This window comes from Dryas octopetala, chromosome 3 (genome assembly GCF_963921425.1).
Source record: "Dryas octopetala chromosome 3, drDryOcto1.1, whole genome shotgun sequence".
Lineage (NCBI taxonomy): Eukaryota > Viridiplantae > Streptophyta > Magnoliopsida > Rosales > Rosaceae > Dryas > Dryas octopetala.
In genome coordinates this window covers 25,632,748-25,660,420 of record NC_141368.1, presented here as the reverse complement: position 1 = coordinate 25,660,420, position 27,673 = coordinate 25,632,748, and the positions used below count along the sequence as shown (strand labels likewise).

Sequence of the window (27,673 nt, the reverse complement as noted above, 5' to 3'; positions counted from 1 at the left end):
TCGTAAATAACATTATTTTTAATGGCTTTTGATTCAGTTCCTGGTGGTATTTTAAGAGGTAGGTCGAGCTAAAATTCTACTATAGCATGTGGGCTCTATTAGCCTTTTTTCGTTTATGGACTTAGAAAAAACATTACATTAATAAAATATAAAAATAATACATATAAAATATAGAAAATTAGGGTTAAATACCAAATATTAATAGTTTTTCAGCAAAGCAGCAATACACTAATTTTTTTTAGTTTAGGTACTAACCTAGAGCAAGACATTTTGGATTAGGTCACAAATTGGTTTGCTATATAGTTGTTACTGTTTTAAATTCATAAAAAATCAAAATTTATAAGGATTTAATGCTTTTGATTTAGGCTTGGGGGATGAAGCCCTATAACCCAAAGACTAAACATTAAAGTTTAAGCTTTACAAATATTGAAAAAACAACAAATTAATAATAAGGTTATGACTATTAGACAGTCATAACTCAGTATAACCTTGTTTTTTAAAGTTGGTACCTAAACTGAAATTTAGTATCTAAAGTAAAATGACATAAACGTTTTGGTAGTTAAAATGAAAAAACATTGCAATTTAGTATCTAAAATCAACGGACCTTATAAAATAAGGTTTGGACATACTGGTTGTTCTAATTAAATATGAGATGCCCATTTATTTGAGTTACAAAGAGCCCAAAAAGTACCATCCACTCACAGTTTTATAGAAGGCCCTATATTTGGCTAACATGACACCATTATTAAGTGTGTAAATTCGTATGATTTCTCAGTTAAGCAAGTTAGCAAAATCTGAACTACTTATAAATGGTGTTAAACAAATTCACAGTTTCATTTTCCCCTGCACAAATTTTGATCCTAAATTCCTAACTCCCCAAATCAAAACGAATTCACAATTTCACACCAACAAGCAACAAGGCTTTAACAACAACATCACGGAGAAATAATGAATCGACTGATTCTATAAGAGCGCTGCTAAATGCACACCCAATTTCGTAATTACACACTCCTTTCTCACCTCACAACTTATTTTCTTTTTAATTTTATTAAGAGATAATTATGCTTAAGTTCTTTAGAAAAACAGTTTTTAGATGGAGATAGTCGATGTTTTAAAATTTATAAGAAAATCTTTTTAATTCATAATAATTTATAATAAAAAAATTTTTATTCATAATAAAGTTCTTTTTATTTATAAGAAAATATTTTTAATTCATAATAAAGTCCTTCCTCGATTTGAAGGGTATTTATCCTTCTAGAGTGTAGAGTGGGCTTTGTAAAGGCTGCATGTTAGGTTTTAACTCTGAGATAGCCCAAAATCTTAGAGTTAAAACCTAATATAAAGTCATCAAAGAAGAAAAATAAAATGACTTAATTAAAAACCCTAAATCACTACCGGTTTTAGTCTAAAATTGACTCATAAAATAGACTGGATTTTAAGTCTCCATTTTATTAATCTCTTAAAACACACCCCAAAAATTCTTAAAATACCCCTACCACAACCCAACACAACCCAGCACACCCCCACCACCCCGACCTCGACCCCGTCACCTGCCGCCAGCCGTCCAACCTCTGCCACTATTGCCGGCACTGGCCGGCCTCCCTTCTTTGTCCATCTTCCTCTCTCCCTTATCTCTCTTTCTCTCTGTCTCTTTCTCTTTCTCTGCCTTTCTCTCACCTCTCTTCTCTCCTCTGTCTATCTCTCTCGATCTCCGATATGCTACAGAGGTCGGCTTCTACATTGGTCGATGACGACGACGGATATGGAGGCCGACAAGGTCACCGGCCTCTGTAGCAAATCAGAGAGAGATAGACAAAGGGGAGAGGAGAGGTGAGAGAAAGGCATAGAAGAGAGAGAGAGGTGGGAGAGATAAAGAGAGGTGAGATGTGTGAACTGTGAAGAGAGAGAAAGAGAGTTAGAGGTTCCCCGCAAGTTACGATGGTAGCAGCACTGGAGGTCCACCTTAGGGTTTTATTTTTTTATTTTTGTCCTTTATGGTCTTTTTCATTTTGAGTTAAATTTGTAATTTCAAATTTAAAAGGGGAGGGTTGTGTAAAGAGAAGAAATTGGGTGTGCAGCAGCACTCTTCTATCATCATTTCATCACCCCTAAACAACAAAATTACAAAAAGACCCGAAGCAACATATATAAGTCACTTGATGAAGTGAAAATAATTGGAGAAGCAACATATATAAGTCACTTGATGAAGTGAAAATAATTGGAGGAAGACTGTGAGAGAGAGAGAGAGAGAGAGAGAGAGAGAGAGAGAGAGAGTGAGAGAGATTGACAGACAAAGAGGGGCATAAACAAACTGTAAAATGCCACCTCAGTCCCCACCCTCTAAACCCCAGAACTTCAACTTCTTCCACGGCCACCGCAAGCCCTCCCACAACCGGCCCATAGTGCGTGGCGGCCTCTTCTCCAACCGCCTCTCTCTCCCAAACCCCAATCCCACAACAACCGAATCCCAGCCCTTCGATCTCTCCAAGTGGGACCCACACCTTCCCCAATCCCAGCCGTCTACGTCATGCAACGCCACCACCACCACCACCACCTCCGCGCTCTCATTCCTCTCCCCCATTGCCCGCTTCATAATCGACGCCTTTCGCAAAAACCGGAACCACTGGGGCCCGCCGGTCGTCTCGGAGCTCCAGAAACTCCGCCGGGTCACGCCCGACCTCGTCGCCGAGGTACTTAAAGTTCAAAACGACCCCGTCTCAGCCTCCAAGTTCTTCCACTGGGCAGGTAAGCAAAAGGGTTTCAAGCACACATTTGCTTCATACAATGCCTTGGCTTATTGTTTGAACCGGTCCAACCGGTTCCGGTCCGCGGACCAAGTCCCTGAGTTGATGGACTCGCAGGGAAAACCGCCCAGTGAGAAACAGTTTGAGATTCTCATTAGGATGCATTCTGATGCCAATAGAGGTCTTAGGGTTTATTATGTTTATGAGAAAATGAAGAAATTTGGGGTTAAACCTAGGATTTTCTTGTACAATAGGATCATGGATGGGTTAGTGAAAACGGGTCATTTAGATTTGGCGTTGTCGGTTTACGACGACTTTCGGGCTGATGGGTTGGTGGAGGAGAGTGTTACTTTTATGATCTTGATAAAGGGTATGTGTAAATTGGGAAGAATTGATGAAATGTTGCAGCTTTTGGATAGAATGAGGGTGAATTTGTGTAAACCGGACGTGTTTGCATACACAGCAATGATTAAGGTTTTGGTTTCGGAGGGTAATTTGGATGGATGTTTGAGGGCTTGGGAGGAAATGAGGAGAGATAAGGTTGAGGCGGACGTTATGGCATATGTGACTCTGGTTACGGGGTTGTGTAAAGGAGGGAGGGTGGAGAAAGGGTACGAGCTGTTTAGGGAGATGAAGGCGAAGGGTTTCTTGATTGATAGAGCAATTTATGGGGTGTTGGTTGAGGGGTTTGTGGCAGACAGGAAGGTTGGGATGGCTTGTGATTTATTGAAGGATTTGGTGGATTCAGGGTATAGGGCAGATTTGGGGATATATAATTCTCTTATTGAGGGTTTATGTTTTGTGAAGCGGGTTGATAAGGCTTATAAGCTTTTCCGAGTTATAGTTCAAGAGGGTCTTGAGCCAGATTTTGCGACGGTGAAGCCCATTTTGGTGTCTTATGCTGAGATGAGAAGAATGGATAACTTCTGCGAGTTGCTTGCACGGATGGAGAAATTTGGTTTTCCTGTTATTGATGAACTTTCAAAATTCTTCTCCTCTGTGGTAGGAAAGGAGGATGGTGTAGTGATGGCTCTGGAAGTGTTTGAAGACTTGAAAGTTAAAGGTTATTATAGTGCTGGAATCTACAATATACTTATGGGAGCCCTCCACAAATTTGGGAAAGTGAAGAAAGCATTATCTCTCTTTAATGAAATGAAGGATTTTGATTTCCAGCCTGACTTCTCTACTTATAGCATTGCAATTATGTGTTTTATTGAAGATGGGGACATCCATGAGGCTTGTGCTTGTCATAATAAGATAATTGAGATGTCTTGTGTTCCTTCTGTTGCTGCATATACTTCTCTTGCTAGAGGGCTTTGTAAAGCTGGAGAGATTGATCATGTTATGCTGCTTGTTCGTGACTGCTTAGCCAGTGTGACAAGTGGCCCCATGGAATTCAAGTATTCACTTACTGTTTTCCATGCTTGTAAATCGAATAATGCTGAGAAGGTGATTGCTGTACTAAATGAGATGATGCAGCAGGGTTGTCCTCCAGATGATATTATATACTGTGCTATAATCTCTGGCATGTGTAAGCATGGCACAATAGAGGAGGCAAGGAAGGTATTTTCAAATTTGCATGACCGCAAACTTTTAACAGAAGCCAACATGATTGTGTATGATGAAGTATTAATTGAACACATGAAGAAGAAGACAGCGGATCTGGTGGTGTCGGGGTTGAAGTTTTTTGGTTTAGAATCCAAGTTGAAAGCAAAGGGTTGTAAACTGCTGTCAGGTTAAAATTATGAATCCAGGTACTGAATTCACTGGCTACTTTGGCTTTTAACATGTTAAATATGTATAGGAGTATCCCAGAAACCATTTGAAAGCAAAGGGCTGTAAACTGCTGTCAGGTTAATGCATGAAGTTGTATTGGGTAGTGTGAAAACTGCATTTAAGGATGAATATATTTGTGGTTGTAGTCTTCAGAATGGAGGAGGGTGCACCTTTTCAGGGTGGTGTTCTGAGGCCTTATATCAGCCGGCATCATCATGATGTTTGATTTTTTGGTGTCTCACCAACTTCTCCAACAGGTTAGTTTAGTCCTCCAAAGTCTTCTGTTAAACCTAGCAAGATGTCCCAATAGTATTATGCTTTATTGTCAATTGATGTGCTTTAGCTAGCTGATTCTTAGTTCTATTTTCTATATTGGGCCATTATTTTGGCATCTTTTGTAAAATAATTAAGAATCTTGTATTTTTTTTTTATCTTTTTAGAATTTAAAACTTAATTCAAAACTTTCATTCTGTGTACAGGTGGCTTCATTTGCCATGTTGAGGGCTCAGAAGAAGCTCATACTAGCAAGCAAGCATGTGCAAGAACCAATCAGCATACAAATCTGAGGTCTTCCTAGATGGATTGACATACGACTGGGTCCTTTCTCACTGACTTCCTCCTTCATCCACTTAAGTCATTAGGAATGGAACCAGTGGAAAGTCGTATGCAGAAGAGAAGTGCAAAATGGGCAAAGACAGAGACTTTGGAAGCGAAAGATGCACCGATTGACACTCGTCCAAGCCCTGTACATGGTAATTTGCCTTGCTGTAGCCAAGTCAGGGAATCATTTTCTTATGAGAAAGTGTAGGAATCAATTATCATGCAGTTAAGAAAAGGAAATGAAGTATTATTTAATCTACTTCAGACCTACAAGATTCTAGAGATGCACAACACAGCTCAATGGTAGGAGAGGCTTGGTGAATTCTCATTGAGGCTGGATTTTGTGGTTTACCAGCTTGTGAATTCTCTTTGTGACTGTACTTCTGACCAGTATAATTTTGGAGGTAGAAGAACAATTTAGCAGCAAATGAGGTTTTCGGAACCTGGTTGATGCAGAATATGGGTAGTCTAGGCTTTGTTACTCTGCAACTTGCTTGCGACTGGTTGTTGCCGCTATGATTTAGGGGATGCCAGGTACAATTTGGCTCAGAAACCCCGGTTGAGACTGAGCATGTTGATTTGCTGGTTGTTTGGCCCTTGCTTGAATAGAATTCAATTATCACCATATATAATTTCTTTCGACAAATGTTTGGAGAAGTGAAAAGTTGGCTCGTTACTGAAGCTGTCCAGAAAATATTTGCAGTTTTTTTGTACTTTATTGTGTGGATGCCTTTTTTGTAGTTACAAATTCATCTATAAGGATATACTTGTTATTCCATTGATAGCAGGTAGAGCTGTCTCTCAAGGCAAGCTCTAATTTTAAGGAAAGTGATGGACTGACCATGAAGACAGAAGCAGCAGTTCCAGATTGCAGGAGCTGATATCCCTGTGTTTTCTACAATAGGTTGAAGATGGCAGCTCTAAAATGCTCAGTCTTGCCAAGGAACGATGGTGGACTGCAATTGAAATGCCAATTTCATGTAACCAATTATAGGATTAATAGCATTGGCTTGCATAGCTCCACAAGCTACCGCTTTAGAATCCAATGTACAATATGTAACGCAACTTTGGGTTTTGACATCTGACTTTTCTGCTTTGTATTCTGCATCTTTAAGTAAATAAATAGTGGAGTAGGTAATTTTTCTCTTACAAGTTAAATATAGCAATTCTTTATTTTCTTTTTTGTTTCTCAGAATTGTCTACAACTTTAAATTAAAATTTAAAAATAATAAAAGAAAATAATGTTATTGATTAATGTGAGTTGGCCTCTGAAAATCTTGCATATCATAAAAATGAGAATAACTTACCTGTCCCTGTTATAGGGACAGGTGTTATCCCAATGAGAGAGAGAGAGAGAGAGAGAGAGAGAGAGAGGGGAGGGGAGGGTATGTCCTCCATAAAAATACATTGGAGCTCTGATGGAAGATTTAAATTAGAAACTAAGGGATGCCAAAGTAAAGAGAGGATATAGATCTATCCCTGGAAATTACAAAAAATGCGCATCTTCATTCCTTTCTTTTTTTTTTTTTTTTTTTTTTTTACATTCAATAGAAACACAAGCATATGCACGCATGGAGTCGTGGGGATTAATTAAACCTTTAAACTTACCCTGTGTTCTTATTATTGAAGAAGACAAGGTGCCATAAGACTCAAAGGCTACTGACATAGCAATCTAATGTAACATGCATTTGACATACAAAATTGTCAAAATAAGCTAATTGGGAGCTACAAGCCTACACGGTTCCTCCATCTCCATCTTTCCCTCACATTCATAGTCACATATATTCATAATGCACGGCCACTGGCTGATATGAGCATTAAAATTACACTATAGTTACTGTATCAAGCAACAAAATGATCGTCTAGACTTCCCTTTTTGGCCGGTTACGAGTTCGTGGAAGGGCAGGTTTTTCTTCTAAAGACATGTCAACATCATTGTCGTCCTCTGTTTCTCTGATTGCTTGGTTAATTGCAACCTGCATCAAGAACGCAAACATTATATGACCTACTTACAAAACAAAAATAACAATAAATTTTTTTTTTTAAAAAAAAGAAAACACACACAACACATGTGAAAACATAAACAATCAGGATGATGACAATTTCAGCATGCTTTCCATATTTCTTGTAGGATAATTTTCTTCAGAGACTGACTATAATGTGAGGCCACATAAACAAAAGTCGAGCTCTAAAGAAAGATACGCCACCCCATGAATTAGCAGTTACTATGGCTGCACAGCAAACCAAATGATAATAAATAATTTGCTCAGACAACCAAGTGTAGCTTGGAAATGCTCTATTGAATTAGTTTGTGGAATCCAGCAGTTCATATATCATAAATAAACATCACAATAAAATAGATCACTATTGAAAGTTTAGTAGTACTTTGTCAAACTCTCACTTTCCAGCCCTCCCTGTTCAACTAGGGGCTCTAAAGATGAGTTGTAAAATTATTGAAAACAGGGGAAACTAAATCATGATTTTTCACATTACAATAGAGAATCAATACTCAAATATAGCAGCATAAGATAAGTGATCCCTAAAATATTTTGAAAAACAAAAACATAGAAGGAAAATAGGAATGCTATTAGGGGTTGTGAAATAGCATGGCACGGTAAATAAATAAAAAATATTCTTTTTAAGGCATATCTCTGTCCTGAACTCAAATCTTTCTGCGAAACTCTATTGGTACCATCAGTTTGCATAACATATAAATCTCTAAGAACATGGCATCCAGAAATGGAAGCTGTAATCAAAATCATGCTTAAAAACACAATTAAGATTTTATTTGAATAGTCCATTTCAGATTTCACAATTATATGTTGAAAAATAAAAATTTCTTGACATAGCAAGATGATAGTAAACATCATAGTAGCCATTCATTAATATATCATTTAAATTAAAAAAATATAAAATAGGGGGAAAAAGAAACTGAAGGCTTGCCTAGCAGTTCAATTGGCACATTTTATATGCTATATGCTAATGCTTTCTATGCAGATTGCAGTGCTCACAGTCATAATGTAATCCCATTTGATCAAATACTTACTAGGCATACATAGACAACATTCTTCATTACAATCACCACAAAAAACAACAAAAAATCCAAAACCCACATGAATTTAAGCAGTTTAAAAGCATTAAACGCGAGTAACTCAAAAAACCCAGTTGAAGAAAGTCCACAAACCTCCTCCAGAAAGTCTCTGTCGAGCTTGTCAGCTACTCTGATAGAGGTGAAGACAGTCACAGCGATTAGGGAGAGTGGCAGAACGAATGCGAAGACGTACTGGTTCGCGGTGGGACCCGCCCGTGTCACCACCGTTAGGCCTCTGGTTTGCCGGGCGGGAAATCGGACTGCAGGCGAGATGGGCACGTGCGGAGGAGGGGGATTGAATGAAGCACGTGAGGGTGAGGGTGGTGGAGAGAGAGTGAGAGTGAGAAGCTTTGCCATGGCAGCTTAGCTTTAGCTCCGAAGGGATAAAATTATCATTGCATTTTATGAACTCTCACTGCAGGTGACGTTAAGGTTTTCTTTCTTGTTTTATTTTGTAGCATCTATTAACAAGAAACAAAAAAAAACAAAAAAACATATCGACCAAAAAATAAATAAACAAGAAAAAAATTAGGGAATTTGATTTGAGTTTTTCTTTTTTTTCCACTAGTTTCTAATTTTTTTTTAAATATTAATCAACAATTGTCATTCATGATATTTGAATTCAAGTGCTTCTTTCACAAAAGTAAAATGCGATGACATCACTATACTAATGGTTATTGGCCACCAAGGCCTTCTACAATGGGGATCCCTAAATACCTAATATCTAAATCAATTTTGAGAATCAAAAAGTGTAAAAATATAGATTTTGGGGATCATTAACACAATGGTGTTGATGCCCAAATATGGGGATATTAATATTTAACTCATTTACTTAATTTTAAAATTGATTAAGTGTCCGTTAATTAAATATTTAAAATATTTTATGATTAAAAAATTATATCATTATTAATAATTTAATTAGCTCTTCAAAATGACACCAATATTAATATTAAAATATTAAAATATTAAAAATGTTAAACACAATACAATTTATGTCATTTCACAATACAAACACATATTATGCAATCATATTGTGTCGCTCATCATCGACAATCATATTGTGCAATATTATGCACGCTTTCATGATATAACTCATATCATCCATATACCAATAACGAGCGGGTCGTTTGATAATATGCCATCGGGCTTTTAAAATCTCAAATGCCCTCTCCACATCCTTACGAAAGCTCTCTTGTTTCCTCGCAAACAACTTGTGAGGTTCCGAAACTGGATTGCGTATTGATGAAATTAGAGTCGCCCACTTGGGGTAGATCCCGTCAGCAAAATAGTATGATATTTTGAATTCCAGATCATTGACATTGTATTTCACCCTGTGGGCTCTTCCAGATATCTTCCAATCAAAAAGGTGTGAGCAATCCAACACGGTAATGTCATTGTTAGAACCCAGAAATCCGAAGTTTGCATGCCAAATCCACATATCGTATGAGGCAACTGCTTCCAAAATAACGTGCCCACGATAATGACCTTGCTCAGCCATGAGGCAATTTTGCCACACCCAGTGCATGCAGTCTAAGCTTCCAATGATTCTTGGAAATCCTCTCTGGCTCCCCTTTCGCATAAGTCTTCTCATATCCTCCAAGTTAGGTCTGCGGAGATACTCTTCCTCATAGACGTTGATGATGGCTCGACAGAACTTATATGGTGCCCTGGTTAATGGTTAGTAGCTCTGCAACCCCATCGAGGGGTTGGCCATACTCCATCACTCTCAATGATGCAGTCACCTTCTGATGGGGTGTGCAACCAAGTCTACCGAGGGCATCTGGCCTGGATTGGAACCAATCATCATGGAGGCACACATCATTCAAAATCTTGTTGAATAAGGGTTGATGCATACGGAAGCGTCTCTGAAACGTCACTGTGTCTTCTATCAATGCAGAGATAAAGTAATTCTGCATCAGCCTCCCGTGAGCGCCTTCCCTATCCTGACGTGTGTAACGTCGATGAGAACACGTATGGACGTGGGGTGTCGACTGATTGCCCCATGGACATAATTACACACCCCATCAGCCTTCTGCCTTCATTTACCCTCTCGTAACTAGTATCGGAATCGTCATACTCGATCTCGGGAAGACTCGAAGATGACGACGAAGACGATGCGTAGTTGAAAGGATTCATCGAAGTTTTGATCGGATGATAAATTATCCTGAATAGATAAAAACTGCCTGAATTTCAATGGACGAAGTTATCACAATTTATACAAAGTTCATAATAATAAGGTACGTGACCTATCATTTCATGTAGGGTACGTGAATAGTTATATCATGCAAGGTACGTGAATAGTCATATCAAGCAGGGTTAGTGAATAGTCACTTCATGCAGGGCGCGTGAATAGTCATATCATGCAGGGTGTGTGAATAGTCACTTCATGCAGGTTACGTAAATAGTCATATCATGCAGGGTGCATGAATAGTCACTTCATGCAGTGTATGTGAATAGTCATATCATGCAGGGTGCGTGAATAGTCACTTCATATAGTGTACGGTAATAGTCACTTCATTAAATCCTAAACATAATGATTCAAATCTTAAACATAATTTAACTCTCAAGCATAATAAAAACATAATTGAACTCTCAGACATAATAAAAACATAATTCAAATCTCAGACATAATAAAACATAATTCAAATCCACTAATTATTTGGAGGGTACCTTGGGTATAACTGGCTGAGGTCAGTCATACTCGGGTAGTATGCGGCTGAACTTGAGGTAGCACGTGCACGTCTTCTTGCAATTATTTCAGCTTGCTTTGATCCCCAATACTCTCTTTGCATGTCATTCATGTTTGTCAAGTCTTTGTCCATAATCTGACCTTCCTCCCACTCTATCGCCCTCTCAAGCTTCACCTGTTCTCTTGCTTCCCTCACCCTTTCTCTTGCTTCCTTCGCCATTTCTCTTGCTTCCCATGCCATGTCTCTTGCCACTTCTCTTTCTTGTTTCGCCTTTTCTCTTTCATGTCTCATTTCCTCAACTACACATAACCTATCATTATATTCGTCAATTGCCTCCAACATATGAATTTGGTGGGGATCAGCTGCCTTGGCCCGTTTTGCTTTATTTCTTCCTATTGGCCTTGGGCGTGACGGGCCTACTGGTTGCCATGATGGTGGGTCATCATTTGTATCAAGACAAGTCTCATCTTCATCATTCGATGTGTAATCGGTCAGTGCGTCCTGATCTCTGACCTGCATAGTTGAATTTGCAACTGAGTACTTGACGCATTCTTTTAAATCCTTCCAAACGTGGAACATGCTAAACTTTTTTCTATTGTTCTTGTCTTAATATATCTCAAGTGTGTTCGCAAACTACAAAAATTATGACAGATGAATAAAGTATCAAGTATTAACAATGAAATAAACATACAACATTCAATTAAATATATATATATTCATAAAAAATAACTTACAACATCGTCTCAATTCGCACTGCTTTGACGTCTCCTTTCGGCATCCAAAAACGAGACATACAATTTGTTGCAAAAGGCGACAATGTCCTTCCACCGTGATCTAATTGCGCCCATCGTTCTGCCCGTTGGTGTGCCCAAATTATGCTGAAAAACAATATAAACTTCGGCCCAGAATACATCATTTTTTTGTTGTGCACCGAGTTCCGAATTTGGAGACTTCTCTAGCCAAGCTTGAACTAGAGCAATATCTTCATCTTTGGTCTAACCAAGACCTCTAACCATATTGAATTCACTAAATTTGATGAAAACGTGGTGTAAAAGAGAGAAAGATGTGAAGAAAAAAATAACAAGAATGAGGTTTATATAGAATTTTTGGTGTACTAGCCGTTATAAAATTAAAGGGAATTTTTTAAAAAAATTCCTGAAATTTTTCAAATTTTTTTGACATTTTTTTCAATTTTCTATATTTATTATTATTATTATTATTTGTTCAAAAATGACATTTAGTCATTCTGGGCCGTTGATCTTCAACGGCACACAGATCCCCACCGTCCAAATTGAATGGCAAGGAGCCGTTACACTGTGGAGCTGCAGGGGGCTTGTCTTGGATTGTGGAGCTGCAGGGGGCTATCGGCTGATGTGGCAGCTCCCTAGTCCTTCATGCCAGCCATGGGCCTCGCAGGCAGCTTTAATGTGAATGAGAGAGAATCAATTTTTTATTTTTTGTGGGCCAGCCATGAGTTTTGGTTTTACCCAAAACTGGGGATAGGTTTTGGGGATTAAAAATTTTGGGGTTAAGATTCTGGCCCATTGTAAATGGGCTATACCCAAAATATACCCAAAAAATAGGATTGAGGATCAGATACAGCCCCCATTGTAGAAGGCCTAATTTCTAGTTAAGCTTGTGTCTATTATAAATGAATGAGATTTAGAGTAGACTCAAATTTGAATAAATGAAAAATTACAACATTATTTGGTTGATACAATTTGGTTAACGAATTTGACAAGTCTAGCAGTACTCTTTAGAAATTTTATGAAATGACTCATTTTAATGCCTTATTCACTTTCCTAATCTCCCCTCAAAAAAGTTTACAATTTGAACTGTTTTAGACCGAATTACTCCTTTTGATAATGGTTGAGATGGTGATCAACTGTTCATGATGGTCGAGACAATGATAGTCAAGATAGTGCTCGAGTCTTGATCACCTCTCAAACGCTTGCTCGACCACTAGGATGGACAATTCAGTCTAAAAGGAGCCCAAAAGTCTAAATTGTTAACTTTTTAGTGAAGAGGTCAAAAAAAGATTACAAGGCATTGAAATTAGTCATTTGGTAAAACTTCCTTATGGTTTAGGACCATAATTATATGAAGGTAAAGAGGAGTTTATGCATGATAAATAAGTTTGGGTTGAAAGTCATGCTAAGTTGTCCATGTATCCATATCCAAAATTCAAGTCCAAAGTTATGCTATTTTTTGTTTTGTTCTGAGTCCAAAGTTATGGTAAGCATAGACCAACCATGTTCTTATCCACTCCTACCTATTTTGTGCTAATAACAATGATATTTTTTATGTGTCAATTACTGCTTGTCTATACGAGTGCTGCTATTTGCACACCTTTTTCTCCTACACACCCCTACCTTCTTTTAAAATTTAAAATTTCTCTTTTAACACACCCCTTCAATTACCCTAATACCCCCATTTTATACAACACACCCCATCTACTCAGACAAAAAAAAAAAAAAAAAAACACACCCAACTCCTCTCTCTCTCTCTCTCTCTCCACTCCTCGCAGCACCAAAAATTAAGAGTCTGTTGGTTAAATTTTTGTATGTTTAAGATGATTTGGAATCTGTGAGATGATTTGGAGTGTGGGTTTTTTAGAGTTTAGGGTTTAATTTTTGGGTGGAGGATTGTTAATGTCACAGGTTGTTCGACACTACACTTTTGAAATTTTTCTCTTCATTCAACAGTCACCTGCTGAACATACTGAAAGTGTTTGACACTGTGCTTCCGAACGATTTTCTTAATGTTCGGCACTGTACTTCTGAACCAACTACAAATATTTTTGTTTTTGTTTTTGGCTATTTGCTTAGGCGAGAGGAGAGAGGGAAAGAAAGAGAGAGAGAGAGGGGGGGCAGGGTGGTGGCTGATCTTGACTGGGTGGTGTGGCTGGGTTGGTGCGAGCAGAAGGGCGCGAGGGTGGCTTCGACGATGTTTCATGTGGTGGCTGGAAGGTGCTGTGGAGGAAGCTGCTGTGCGCAGTGGTGCTACAAGTAGAAGGGGGGGAGAGAGAGAGAGAGAGAGAGAGAGAGAGAGAGAGAGAGAGAGAGAGCCAGAAAGGGGCTGGGGTAGGGTGAGGTGGTCGCAGACAAAGACTGCAAAGAAGAGAAGGCTGGGTAAGGCACGGTTAATTGGGAGGGAAGGAAGAGAGAAGATGGGGTGTGTTGGGGAGGGATTTAAGGTATTTTCACAATGGGATAAATTTGTAAAATTACTAATTAAGTGATGAGGACTGTGCAAAAAGAAAAAAAGGGTGTGTAAATAGCAACTCTCGTTTATAAACTATATTCATTTGGTTTTTATGTGTCAACGTGAACTCTGAGTGTTGTAGGTTGAAAGAGGGCAAAACATTAAAAAGCAATATTAAAGTGCAGTTGTTAATCCAAGAATTAACTTACAATAAATTGGTTATTAATTTACGGCTCGTTTGGCACTGCTTCTAAGAGGACTAAAAACACTTTTAAATAGGTAAAAGCACTTCTCATTGAAAGTGCTACTACTAAAAGTGCTATGATGCAAAAGCGCAGTGCCAAACGAGCCCTTATGTTCCTGCCATTCTTTTCTTGGTAATAACTTGGTGGCAGTTGAGGTAACCTCAAGAGTCTGGTTTGTTATTTTGATAGGTAACCACCAACATCCGGTAATAGTAGATTGAACATCACATTTTTGGCAATTTACTATGTAGTAGTACTGATTCCCTAAGGCCAAGTCATTAATTCTTTCTAGAAAAAAAAATCCTAAAACAGTTAGGATAGGTGTATGTATTGCACATTCAGCAATCTGATACAATAAAATTACAAGAATAAAAAATAAAAGGAGAGCGTAGGACATTTTGTGAGAGTGTCAATAGGGCCTCCCTTTGTTTATTTTACTCTTTGTGCTATTAAACATATTTGATGATTGATGAATTTGTTATATCAATAAAGTTTAAAATCTTTATTGTCGTTTTTGTTTTCCTTGTCTCGATTAGAAAAAACCTACAAACAAATACCCAACACCTCTGTGGCTGATTAACATGGAGGTGGTTGTTGGAGTTGAGGGCAAATCAGTAGTTGCATGGATGATAGTTGGAAATATCAAACTTGTCTGTTACTTATACTTGGTGAGTCTTAGAAGAAAAATGTAGTATATGTGTTCCTTGGTGCAACATGATTTCTAATTTTGGTTGTAAATTTTGTAGTATTGAAAATTTAGGTTTGATGTACTTAAAGTCAATGGACCTTTGATGTAATACAAATAAGTATCTACGAAATTTATGATACACCAAGGGATCGAACACACATATTTACAATAATTATGGCATGTTCCCTGGTGCAACATGAATTGTAATTTTGGCCGTGCTCTTCTAGGGTATTGTAATTTCTAATTTATGGTTTCACAGATTTTTTACATATCACACTGAGCCAATTGAGAGACCCTATGTTCGTGACATCCTTTAGTCTCATATCTATGATTTTTGTCATGGTGGTGTGAGCTATAGTGCTTAAGGAGTCTTCATGTTGGGAGGTAAAAGAAGACAAATTTTGTTGGTTGACGCAATTAACACTCAAAAGTAATGTAACACTATTTTTATCTTTATTTTTTCTTTAAATCTCCTTTTACAAACTCCATTTCTGAAATTGCCCTCACTAAATATACTCTCATTTGATTAGTCCAAAGTTAAAGTGATACTGTATGCTTTTGATATGAGGGATATGATTTGCTACAATCGAGTTATTAAATGTTAATGGTTACAGTGGTATGGTATAGTGCAAAACGTTTTCAATGTCTAATTGGTCATTATATGCTGAGTTACAGTAAAAAAATTTAATAACAAAAATGGTTGTGTATTATATTCAACTAGATTTTTTAATTGTAATAGATGAAAGCTACAGTTGAGCCCTCGCATGGAAAAATTATTATGCATAACTTATATATAATTAAGTGGTGTAGTCAACCTACCTGTTTTAATATGAATGAACAATAAATATATACTCGTAAAATCTTATAAGGTATAGTATTAATCTTATATTATAACAAGTGGATTGGTTGGAATGCTTACGCGTACGACTCACTACCCAACAAGCAACCATTAAACAAACAACAAAACAAAAACAAAAATATAAATTAGAAAATAAAATGAAAATAAAATTCTCCCACCGGATGGAGGACAAAAAGCTCAAAATCATATATCAAAAAAGCAAAGCCCTAACGACTACTTTTATTTGGGTTAAAAAAATCCAAATGGTTTTAGAAGGGAGCCATAGCTTGAAAAATACAATCTTTTCCAAAGAGGAGCTCCATATGCACTTGCCTAAAAGCTTCTCATCTAACTATAAAAGCTTCTCGCACTCTTTAGATCAGTGCAAATAACACGGACAATATAACAGTGTTATTTGCACCACTCCAACAAGAGTGGATGAATACAATTACGGAGTGAAATAGAATTCTCTTCTCAACCCTAAATAACCAAAGGTCTGCCCATGAGAGCTACTAGGAGAAAAAGTTTTCTTATATCGTTCTGACGGGTCAACATCTTGGTAATGAAATGTGAAATGTTTGTCTTTGCAGTGTTTACAAAGACTGTGGTTGGATCTTCGGATCTCTTAGAAGATCAAGGCGAAACGAACAATCGCCTTTAGAAGGCAGCAGTATACACAGATGAGAGGGCTAGTTGAGATAACCTATTCCATAAGATAGTTGATCAAGTAAAATAATTACATACACGGATATATGCAAGGTTCAATTCCAAAATTCTAATATTAATGTCAGTAACCTAAATCTAGTTTGAGGGTCACTTCTTGGTAGATACAAAACATGAGCACCTGATTTGAGTTTCTGACAGCCAGAACAAAGTAACCCTGTAGGCTAAATATTTTCTAGTTAGAACAAAAGGTTTTTGCTAAGAGGTCATGATTCCTGAAAACATTCCACTGCACAAGGAAAAATTATACATAAGTAATGCTCGCAACAGCTATGGAAATGTATAAATATCAAGATGTATACCTGATTACCTGATCCATATATTGTTAGTGAGATTCCTGAAAACAAGGGAAAGAGCGTCAATCTAGGTACCAGTTAAAGACTACTTAAGATAACAGTTCAACTACATGCATAGTGAGCTAAATCTGGAAAGAGCACGTGAAGTACTAAATTCATGCCAAAAGGTAAGAAATCCAATGATCCTATAGTAAGCATTATGCACTGAAATCCTCTGAAGTTATGCTTTGAGGGGAGCCTCAAAGTCCTTTTTAAAAACACTTATTTAAACTTCTCCTAGGCAGACCAGAAGAGTCCGATTCCTAAGCTCAATCAGAGAAATCATTGGAAATGTTTAAACCTATCAAAATACAAAGTTAAAATTGAAAAATATTGGGGAGAGGAGCAGCAATCTTAACTTTTTGCCCTCTCTCCCTCTCCCTGATGTAGGACAAAAAGAAATAAAATGCAGAATTGCTATTGTGGGCTTTGATTTCTGTACATTGTTGGTAGATAAAGCACAAATGGAATGTCAAGGACGCGAGAAAAGGATAGAAACTACTAGCGTCACACCAGTAGGGTTCTAGGAATCACTCTTAAAAGAAATTAGAAAACATTGCATTACCGAGATGGTGTCTTGGAAGTCAACTCATACTTCAAACAAGAGCAAGAAATCACAAGAACTATTAACTTTCTTTTAAAGCTTCCAAAGTAGCCCCTTTTATAGGGTCATGGATACATGAATCATTGAAAAGACACAAATTAATACATTTAGAAATGCTAAAACACACAATTCATGACACCTAATACATTGATCTGTGACATAGAGAGACTCAAAGCACAGAACCCAAAATACATGTGTGAATTGCATTTATTACATAAAAAAAGTAGAAAGACCCTTAATCATATAGTGCTCGGTACTTGGATGGCTTTATTTATTAATTTGAACTTAGCTCTTGCATCTCTCCCTCTCCCTCTCCCTCCCTCCCTCCCAACTTTTCACCTACCTTCAAGACAAAAAAACAAAGGACCTAATAACTTGGGTTTCACAAACCATGTACACATCCATTAAGCTATGCTTGGTGCCGAATTCAGATCCAACGATGTTCACTTGTTCAGTGCATGAGGTGCATAATAAGTCCCAATTAGGTATAGGGCATTTTAACACTAGCTTTTACTTTTGCTATGACTAGGGCATAAAATTTATTTAAAAGAGGAACTAAAAATTATGGAAATTGAGCCCAAATGCCTTGCCAAAAAATAAGGCATATCGTACTTGAATGTTGACATCAAACCAACAGACCCATGTCAGATACACCAAACCTTCATACATATAAAACCATTCCAATACCAGAAATTGTTTCTGACAGTCTCCTTACCCTTCAACTAACAAAATGCTTGCCAATGAAAATGCTGTTTACATCTCCAAAACCTTAAAGCTCCCTAGAGCAGAACGCTCCTGGTACAATGGCTACTCTATTACCCACAACCCCTCCTGGTGCATGACTACTCTTTTACTGATCATTTACACAATTTGTTTTAGGCTTTGTCAAATTGTTAGTTTTAAGATGATGGTATCTAAGCATAACATTTAACAATTATAAGGGTAAATGTGTGTAAATGTGTTGAGTAGTTGTTAGTCTAGCAGTATTATTTTTTGTAACCAAAAAAAAAAAAACTTATATTTTGACTTCAGACAAGGTAGAAACATATTACTAAGTATTAATTCTATTACTGTTCAGTTCAATTAGGGTCTATTAGATTTAAGATTACAAAAAGCAAACACCACCTAAGTTTTCCACTGTTAATGTTGAGCATTAGGCTTTCAATTGTGACAAGACTCCCAACACCACTAGCGCAAATCCAAAATTGCAATATCATAATTTCTTCTGAAAGATAGAAAATACAACTCCTATTTTGACTGCTCCTAACATCATGGCTTCGTGTTAGATCTCAGACCAGCTGTTCGCAATTTAATTTATGCAATATGCATTCCCACTCAACTCAGAGTTGATTTGCTTACTCTGTTCTGGAACTACAGATCTGATGCCTTTAACTTTCTAGGCCTTTTAGACTGTGCAGGTGATGAAGGAGCTTCTGATACCCTACCAGGTGCCTTGAGAAACACAATAGTAAAGAACCTATATCACATTCCACAGATAATGCAAAAGAAAGAAAAAATAATAATTACAGGAATTAGTATGTACCTTGCGCTTCTGGTCTCGTTTACCTACTCTTTCCCCTAACAACGAATGGATATACTTGAGATCAATAGTACTAGAAATTGACTCATCTCGGAACAAAAAAGAAAAATAAGACAGGCAAACAACTGGACACACGATGCAGGACTAGATAAAATTGCCCATAGTAACCTAATACATTACCTCCAAAACTCATTGAGTCGGGAATAAACGTGCGATCCTGATCACCACAGCATGAAGACCATTAGTAGTGTCAGAAAAATCTCATTACTTTGAAACACAAACAGGCTTACCAACTGAAAAGCCTACCACAAGGAGGAAAACTGACCTTGGGTGTGCCTGGTGCTTCATATGGACTATCACGATATGATGAGCCTTCTGCCTCCTTATATTGCAACTGATAACCATAAAACATTAGTTATAATACATTACTTAAGCAAGATACTCTTCATTTTTCAAACTGAATTTTAACAACCAAGTGACAAGTGAACAGAAATGAATTGCAACGGATGAAACAATGGCACAGTTGCTCAAATTTGTTCAAAAAACAGCACATAAGTAGCCATATAAGCAGTTTAATAATGGAAATTAGATTTATAGAACCCACCTTACATAAACATTTGGAGATACAAATATATATGCTGATTCTATTTATACCCTAAAAAAATGCTCATTTGACCCCTCTCAGTTGTTTTTGTTGATAAAGGAACAATTTTACCCTTGGTTATTGTTTTTATTCCATAAATAGAAAAGGAAAACCCACGGCATGGCCATGGCAGGGCCAGATTCCAGCCACTTTGGGGTGACACCTCCCTTGGTTTAGGGCGTGCCGGTTGAAGCCCTGGGTTGTCTCTGAAGAGGAGGTGCGGTTGGGTTGGGGTTGGGGTGGGTAGACGGTCAAGAAAAAAGATAGGGAGAGGGTCCCTCGGACAAGCAATGATCGGGGAGGAAGGAGAGCAGCTAAGAATCCAATACCAGGAAAGCTGCACCAGTTTTTGGAGATCAGAAGCTACACCAAGACGGCAGTTGTCAGACGAGCCTGAAAACTTCCTGTCGCCAACTCTGCAAAAGGGGGTGGGGGTGGGGGTGGGGTTGGGGGTTGGGAGGGGAGGTTGATGAAAGGGCTTTTTTATTTTTCCCTTTCACTTTTTCCTTGAGGGTAAAAGTGGATTTAAATTTTTACAAAAAAAATAAAAGGGGGTCGAGTGAGCAGTTTCGGAGATTCAAATAGGAACATCCAAATATTATCATTGATACATCATACATGTGAATGGAATATTTGACACTATAAATGACATATGAATATGAACAGTCCTTACAAAAGAAAAAAAAAATATTAGCTAAGGATTACCTGTTTCTGAAGATTCAATAGAGTCAGTATTTCTTTTCTTAATTCAAGATGCTCTGAACAAACGGCTTTGGTTGGAACTCTTGGTTTTAAATTAACCTGTAAGATGAATGCACAATTTTAAGTTCTTTTTAAAAGGTAATCCGAGTGAGAGAAAGGAAGATAATCATAGGACTTGTTGCTCATATAAACAAGTACTTAGCAATTTAACATAGAAATATTCATGATAATCAAAGACCAAAAGATCCAGTAGAGATTAATTTTTATTTTTTTAATAAAGAAAAATTAAAGGAAAGGACAACCAGAAATGAGCAGAAATGATTCTGACTTTCAAATAAGATATAAAATAATACACCAAAAACTATATAGTTTGTCTGTTCGATGGAAATTTTAAAAGTTATTAAAACCAGAAGCAATGGTCCAGCAATTTATACAGATCTGTGATAAGACAGATATTCCACTCAAACTAAATTTCCAAGTGATCTTAGCATGTATCATGATAAGGTAAGAAAAATTTAAGCAAAGGTGAAATTAATGGAAAATTAGGAAACAAACATAGCAGCGGCTAGGGGATCTGAAAAACAGCTGCGCAAGACAAACATATACTTCCAAGTGTGACATGGAAATTAGCATATATACTAAGTCAATAGTTTAAGAAGAATGGACAAACCCCAAGTTCTTGTAGACTTTGCTCAACCCGCTTGATAGTCCGAAGTCCTGCAGATGAGCTTGCAGCTTGGATCATTTGTTCAAGTGCATATGTCCTAAGATACACCCGAAGCTGAAATTTTTTAAAGCCAGTCAGACAATAGTCTCAAGAAAAGGATATATTTTCTTACATATTTCAAAGAAAGTCAAAGAAATTTTTCTAGATATTCATAGGAGAAGTCATTTTGGTGCGAACCAAGAAGCAATTCACAATTTTCCTTCAATTTAAAGAAAAAAAAATGTTTACAAGCAGAAGACCTAAAACAAACTCATAGAGTAGCTTTTATTGGAGCAGGGAAGGGATAGAACGATATTTACAACCAACTAAACATACCATGCGAAGAGATGCTAGAGTAGATGCATTCTCTGCCACCAAAGTTGAAGGTGCAACTGTTGCAGAGGGAGGCTGAGCGTTGGATGAAGGTAATACAGTCTCACCAGGAACAATAGCCCTCTCATTATTTTCAGGAACAGCATTCAATGTGACAGGCAACTCCAACTCTTTAGCACTCTAAAACGGCCAAAAAAAAAGGTATAGGAATATGTACACACTCAGACGCATGCATAAAAATATCTATAATGAATTAATGATAGCATCAAAGATCTCTAAATAATTAATAAATTTAGCTAACAAATCACAGCCACATTTCCATCCTTCCAATGATTATTTAATTATTGTTAAAAAATTATTGTGATTAGTTATAGAAGCAAAGATAACTTTTACAATCTTTGTACTAATTCTGCTAGAACCTAGAACTAAGAGGAAATTGAAAATTTTTCTAGGCACAAACTTAAAAAGAAAAATAAAATAAAATAAAATAAAATAATCAAAAGAAACGGGACATAATAGTGTAATACGAGGCATAGTATTTTGGAAAAGCATGGTGCTTCAAGCTCCTAGCAACTACAATGTCCTAAATGATTGTGAACTCAGCAGTAAATATAAAGAGAGCATAGTAGCATATCTACCTGTAAACTTACCCTTGCAGCCATGCGCGCCTCAGCTATTCGTTTGGCTTCAGCAAGAACCTGAAAATTTAAAATGGATTAAACAAGTTACTGAATATATTCATTTGAAAAATCAAACTTCAGATTAATGTCAGAAGGGCCACATGTACGATCACTAGTAGATTTGAAGACTAAATTTAGACCTCAGCATCTTTTCGCTCTTGTTGCTTTGTTTGGGAGAGGACCATGGACAATGCTCGCTTGCGCTCTCTCTCTTGTGTAACTTTGTAGGGTTCCTAAATCAAGGAGAAAATAAGAGCAGCCAAAACAGAGCAATAATGTAGTACATCAGACTTAACATAGTCATGCTAGTAAAAACACTTGAGGTCGACAAAAAGAACTGTAACTGAAACATTCATAAAGGAAAGGTTCACTGGACGAGGCTGCCACCAGGGCAAGGTCTAGAGAGGGAAAGACAAATGCAGCTATATCCGTGTTTCTAGAGAGATGGTTTCTGCAAGCCAAAGAAATTAATATTCAACTTAAAAATAAATTGATAAAGCCACCACACCTTAACAAGAGGGTTCCCTGAAACATCTGCAGAAGATGGCACTCTAGCAATTAATATAGCTCGAGATACTGCAACAAATAGTGGGGTAATCATCATCAGAAAGAGCCAAGTTCAATAATCATTCTCAGACCATCAATTAAAGGCTCAAAGAGAAATAAGACCATAATCTGAACATCATGAAAGTGAACCAAACAGTGAGCGACACATGCTATTCAAGCAAAAAGACAAACAAATACCACTGTAATATCGATCCTTCAATTCCTCCACACTACGAAATGATGGGAACCTGTCTGCTATCACAACGAAGCGGAGATCAAACCGTTGACACAAGTCAAACAATTGATCTGTCTCCTCCTTTGTCCACATCTATTGAAGATGAAATATAATAACAGAGAATGAGGCAATGAATCCATGATGCAATGATGCACAATGAGAAGCATTCTCACAATTAAGAAAATGAGATCATAAAGATAAAATTTTGATTTGGTACCTACAGGATCAGTCAAGTACTTCTCATACTCCTCATATGTGTATTTGACAACATCCACAGACTGCGAAGAATTTAAAAAGAAAAATAGATATCAACTAACATGATGAAACAAGGTAAAATTCTAAGTCAATAAGAGGAGGGGCAATCATTTCCATGCACGGTTAAGGATAGTTACCTTGTTATACTTGGCAAAGGAGTAGTCACCTGTGGGTGGGACACCATTTACAACTCTAACCTGCAAATTAGAAGTGACCAAAGACATCTTCAAAGTCCAACTGGCAACATATGCAAGTGGCGTAACTCGTAAGGAATGTTTCATAAGGTACAAAAAACTTACCCAGTGGTAAAGCTGTAAATTATCTTTCCGAGCAGAATTTGTAAAAGGAAGCCACTGCCAAGTGATCTGAAAGCAGAATGACAGACTTCTCATAATTGATTGTGGAAAGTGAATAACACTGCAGAAAATTCAAAACCGCCTACAACTACAAGCAATTCAAATCTAACACAGTGATATTCCATAGTGACCCATCTAAATCCTACTATATTTAACACTTTTGGTGATCCTACAAATGTGAGTAAATAAAATAAACCACTGAAAACTAGAAAAATAACCTTCTCATTTGTGGGAGGGCGTTTTTTCAGCTGCGACGGCTCGAGTGCAGGCATAAGAGGTGGCACACCACCAATAAGTGCATACACCTACAAATTACAATTCGAAACCTGAGAAACCCAGTAATGCGTTATAATTAGGTAAATTAAAGAGAAATTCGACAAACCCTAAGCACACACGAAAATACCTCGCGCGAAATGCCATCTGGTTTTCGCTGAGACTCCTTCTGGGGCCGAGACTTCTTCTCCTGGGATATGGGATGCGTGGTCTTGGGCAAGCCCAAGATGTCCTTCGCATCCATAGTGATTTCCCCAACAACTAGGGTGGCAAGAGGGTCGCCACAGGACGCAACGGTGGCGTGAGAGAGAAGACAGTGAGGGCACGTTTACTTACCGTAATCGGAACAGCGTAAATTAGAATCGGAACGAGGAGTAATCAGAATAAGCTAAAATCGGACATTCTCGTTAACCTGTTTATACACTATTTACTTATTTGCATAAATCGGAATCAAAATTAATTTAATTACTAAAATACCTTTATACAAAATTAAATATATTTTATGAAACTCATAATTTTTAAAAAAAGAAAAAATTTAATACCCTATTATGACACAAGATGTATATACCCTAATTTAATATAATTTTACACGCATCATTATTTATTTAACACATTAAAATAATATCATTATTGATAAAGATTATATTGCCCAATTGAAATATAATTCAACTTCATTAATAAAGAGATATGTATTGCTTATTTTATTTATTCCCAAGTGACTAACGGCGAGCTTTAGATCACTGACGATGTGCTTGATGTATGTAAGGCCTTCCACTATGGTAAGACTCATTTTTTGTGACCCAAAACCCATTTTGGGTCACAGTGTTTTATACATATTTAAAATATGGTTAATATTAATTATTTTATGTTTAATTTATAATTTAAAATTTAAATTATAATAAAAACTAATCTATTGGTCTTACTTTAATGAGACCTTTAAAATAAGGTCAATATTGAATATATTTAAAATAAGAAAATTTCATAAATTAGACAACATAAGCCTTACAACATCGGGACTTCAACAACCACAAACAATAAAAACAACACGATGATTTAAAGGAAACACAAGAACAACACGATCACTAAAAGAAAAAACAAGAACAATACGATGATTTAAAGAAAAAACAACAACAACAACTGCATTCGACATGACAGAAAATAAAGCGAACTTCTTATTTGGAGTCCGATGATGAAGAATTGACACCCCCGTAATTATACCAATCTGAGATCTTCTGTTCGGTTTCACACTCATCACATGGTTGAACCAGAGGGTTCTTCCCGCAGGTGCATGGCACGGGTGGTTTGGGCTCTGGCAGGTGGTTCAACCATTGGTGGCGAAGATTTGGGTGGTTGGCTAGATCCTTGAGCTCCAATCTCATGCAAAATTCACACAAAGGGACCAAAATATCATCCGAACACTTGCAGAACCTCCAGTATGGTTTTTTTGCACGCTCCATCATTAAACAATAATCGCACAATAGTGCAGTACAGTTAAGGAGGCACTTACACAAGCTTTGATCGCATTGTTGTTTGGAGCTCTCACCGGTGCCTTGCTTGGAGCTCTCACCGACGCCTTGCTTGGAGCTCTCACCGACACTTTGCTTGGAAGAGGAAGCCATTTCTAAACGATAGTTATGTGGATGTGTTGGCCTTATAGTTAAACCTTGGTATTTATAGGGAAAAAAGCATGATAACTTGCCCATTGGATTCCCTGATGGATTCACAAATACTCGAATCTCACATGTGAAGCAACAGTGTTGTGCATGGGATGAAGTGTGGAGTCAGTGTATAGTCTTGTCATTGGTTCAGTGAATTATTTTGCAAGCATGTGATGGTTGTGTCATGTCATGTCAGCTAAGAGAAATCAATGCCTTTATTTCATTTCACAAACTGCAACTGACAAACACAAACACACTTAAACGGCAAATACAAAGACAAATAACAAACTTCAGGATCAACAACGAAGATTAACCTAACATACAATAATGATAACAACATTGATGAACCATGATTCCAATTTCAATGGGTTGGGGCAAGTGGTGGGTTCCCCTCTCGGATCCAGATGTGCTCAATCAAATTGGTTTTTAGGGATTTGTTGACATTTCGGTCCCTAAGCAAATTCCGACGAATATTCATCTCAGGTAATGATGATGGAGCGGCACCGGTCGAACATGGTTCTACACCTTCATATTCAGCTTCTGCCCTTCTAGTGCTTGCTTCTAGGTCTATTGGGTCATCCCTACAATCATCTTCAGGGCTCTCATTCTCCACGATCATATTGTGCAATATTATGCACGCCTTTATGATATACCCAAGCTCAATCGGACGCCAATAATGAGCAGGTCGTTTTATAATCTGCCACCTGGCTTTTAAAATTCCAAATGCCCTCTCCACATCCTTCCTGTATCCCTCCTGTCGAGCGGCAAACAACTTGTGGTGGGGAAGAACGGGCCTGTGCAATGGAGTAATAAGAGTAGACCATTGAGGGTAGATCCCATCTGCAAGATAGTATGAAATGGTGTAGTCTATCCCATTCACAGTGAATTTCACCCTATGGTTTCGGCCGGAAATCATATCATCAAAGAGATGCGAACAGTCCAGCACATTGATATCATTATACCAAAATTTGCATGCCATATCCACGTGTCGTACCCTGCAACGGCTTCAAGGATAACTGTTAGGACACGATAATGCCCACGGTAAACAGCTTGCTCGGCCATTGGGCAATTTTGCCATACCCAATGCATGCAATCCAAGCTACCAATCATACCTGGAAATCCTCTACGGCTCCCCTATCGCAAAAGGTTTCTCAAATCGGTCGGGGTAGGCCTCCGGAGATACTCCGGTCCGAAGACGTCAGTGATGGCTCTCACGAACTTCAAGAATGACTGTCGTATAGTGGTTTGGCTAATGGTCATTGACTCTGAGACCAAATCATACGGAATGCCATATGCCATCACTCGCAGTGCCACAGTCACCTTTTGGTGAGATGTGCAACCCGCTCTACCGAAAGCGTCAACTTTTAGACGGAAATACTCATCCTGGAGGCAAATCGCTTCGAGAATCCTATTGAATAGCGGTTGGTGCATGCGGTATCGCTTGCGGAAAGTCACGGTGTTCTCGATTGGCGAGGGGATGAAGTAATTGTCCATGAGACGTTCGTGGGAGGCTTCTCGATTCCGGTGTGTGTACCGGCGACTTGAAGAAGTACCGCCATGCCTTGGACGTCCGGCGATGACAGTATGACCCATTGACATGATCAACTAACCCACCATCTCCCTTCCATCCTCTTCCCTATCCCATTCAGCATCAGAGTCCGAAGACGAGGAGGAGGATGAATACACGTACAAAGGATTCATCTTAGTGTTTATGGAATAAAAAATGATCCTGAAATAAGATTGAGTGTAACATGTTGATTATGTGGTATTTATATTAAAACCACATGCATGTGAGATCAGGATTGAATGGTCCACATTCATTTGCTTTATGATGGTGTAGTCATTTGATGTACTTTGATTGAGTAGTCATTTTCAACAGTATGCCTGTTATGCAGTAATGATAGCATGCATTAGTCTTATCTACTGTAGAGCATGCATGCATCTATTGGAGTTGTACCATAATAAGTTAGAATCCAATGTTGGGTGGAAATGCAAACATGACTTAAATAAATAGCAAACATGACTTAAAATAAGATTGACATTCAAATTAAAAGATACAATTAAATAGCAAACATAATTTAAAACAAGATTAACATTCAAAATAAAAAACACAATTAAAGAGCAAACATAATACAATGTCTCATTCTAATTATTAGGCGGGTACCCCTGGTTTGACTAATTGAGGTTGGAAAGATCCGGGTAGTATCC

At 37.7% G+C, this 27,673-nt stretch overlaps 6 protein-coding genes across 10 annotated transcripts; 1 reads left to right on the top strand and 5 right to left on the bottom strand.

Moving 5' to 3' along the window:
- Positions 1-2,264: 2,264 nt before the first annotated feature.
- On the top strand, positions 2,265-6,270 carry EMB3131 (Pentatricopeptide repeat (PPR-like) superfamily protein). 2 transcript variants are annotated; one of them, XM_086238178.1, is made up of 3 exons: positions 2,265-4,498; positions 4,667-4,777; positions 5,000-6,270. In XM_086238178.1, exon 1 carries the CDS (start codon positions 2,319-2,321, stop codon positions 4,482-4,484), a length of 2,166 nt encoding a protein of 721 aa, XP_086094304.1. In that variant the 5' UTR covers positions 2,265-2,318; the 3' UTR covers positions 4,485-4,498; positions 4,667-4,777; positions 5,000-6,270. The 2 variants fall into 2 exon arrangements, with proteins under 2 accessions (XP_086094304.1, XP_086094303.1); XM_086238177.1 differs by having other exon boundaries at positions 2,265-4,777.
- Positions 6,271-6,706: 436 nt separating this feature from the next.
- On the bottom strand, positions 6,707-8,621 carry HCF153 (high chlorophyll fluorescence 153). The gene is made up of 2 exons (XM_086238183.1): positions 8,305-8,621; positions 6,707-7,096 (listed from the first exon to the last, which is right to left on the bottom strand). Exons 1-2 carry the CDS (start codon positions 8,566-8,568, stop codon positions 6,983-6,985), a joined length of 378 nt encoding a protein of 125 aa, XP_086094309.1. The 5' UTR covers positions 8,569-8,621; the 3' UTR covers positions 6,707-6,982.
- A 608-nt stretch (positions 8,622-9,229) lies between these two features.
- LOC147292046 (uncharacterized) lies at positions 9,230-9,802 on the bottom strand. Its single transcript, XM_086236119.1, has one exon. It carries the CDS (start codon positions 9,800-9,802, stop codon positions 9,230-9,232), a length of 573 nt encoding a protein of 190 aa, XP_086092245.1.
- A 6,767-nt stretch (positions 9,803-16,569) lies between these two features.
- LOC147292045 (SWR1-complex protein 4-like) lies at positions 16,570-24,179 on the bottom strand. Of its 4 annotated transcripts, none has more exons than XM_086235700.1 (18): positions 23,938-24,179; positions 23,753-23,839; positions 23,478-23,543; positions 23,316-23,375; positions 23,145-23,201; positions 22,887-23,016; positions 22,651-22,718; positions 22,283-22,375; positions 22,101-22,160; positions 21,466-21,642; positions 21,094-21,204; positions 20,427-20,522; positions 19,404-19,472; positions 19,259-19,295; positions 19,082-19,116; positions 18,898-18,990; positions 16,902-16,936; positions 16,570-16,828 (listed from the first exon to the last, which is right to left on the bottom strand). In XM_086235700.1, exons 1-16 carry the CDS (start codon positions 24,049-24,051, stop codon positions 18,910-18,912), a joined length of 1,341 nt encoding a protein of 446 aa, XP_086091826.1. In that variant the 5' UTR covers positions 24,052-24,179; the 3' UTR covers positions 16,570-16,828; positions 16,902-16,936; positions 18,898-18,909. The 4 variants fall into 4 exon arrangements, with proteins under 4 accessions (XP_086091826.1, XP_086091827.1, XP_086091828.1 ...); XM_086235701.1 differs by having other exon boundaries at positions 16,910-16,936; XM_086235702.1 differs by having other exon boundaries at positions 22,113-22,160.
- A 1,647-nt stretch (positions 24,180-25,826) lies between these two features.
- On the bottom strand, positions 25,827-26,444 carry LOC147292044 (uncharacterized). The gene has a single exon (XM_086236118.1). The coding sequence runs from the start codon at positions 26,442-26,444 to the stop codon at positions 25,827-25,829; it is 618 nt and encodes a 205-aa protein (XP_086092244.1).
- A 155-nt stretch (positions 26,445-26,599) lies between these two features.
- Positions 26,600-27,058, bottom strand: LOC147292043 (uncharacterized). Its single transcript, XM_086236117.1, has one exon. It carries the CDS (start codon positions 27,056-27,058, stop codon positions 26,600-26,602), a length of 459 nt encoding a protein of 152 aa, XP_086092243.1.
- Positions 27,059-27,673: the final 615 nt, after the last annotated feature.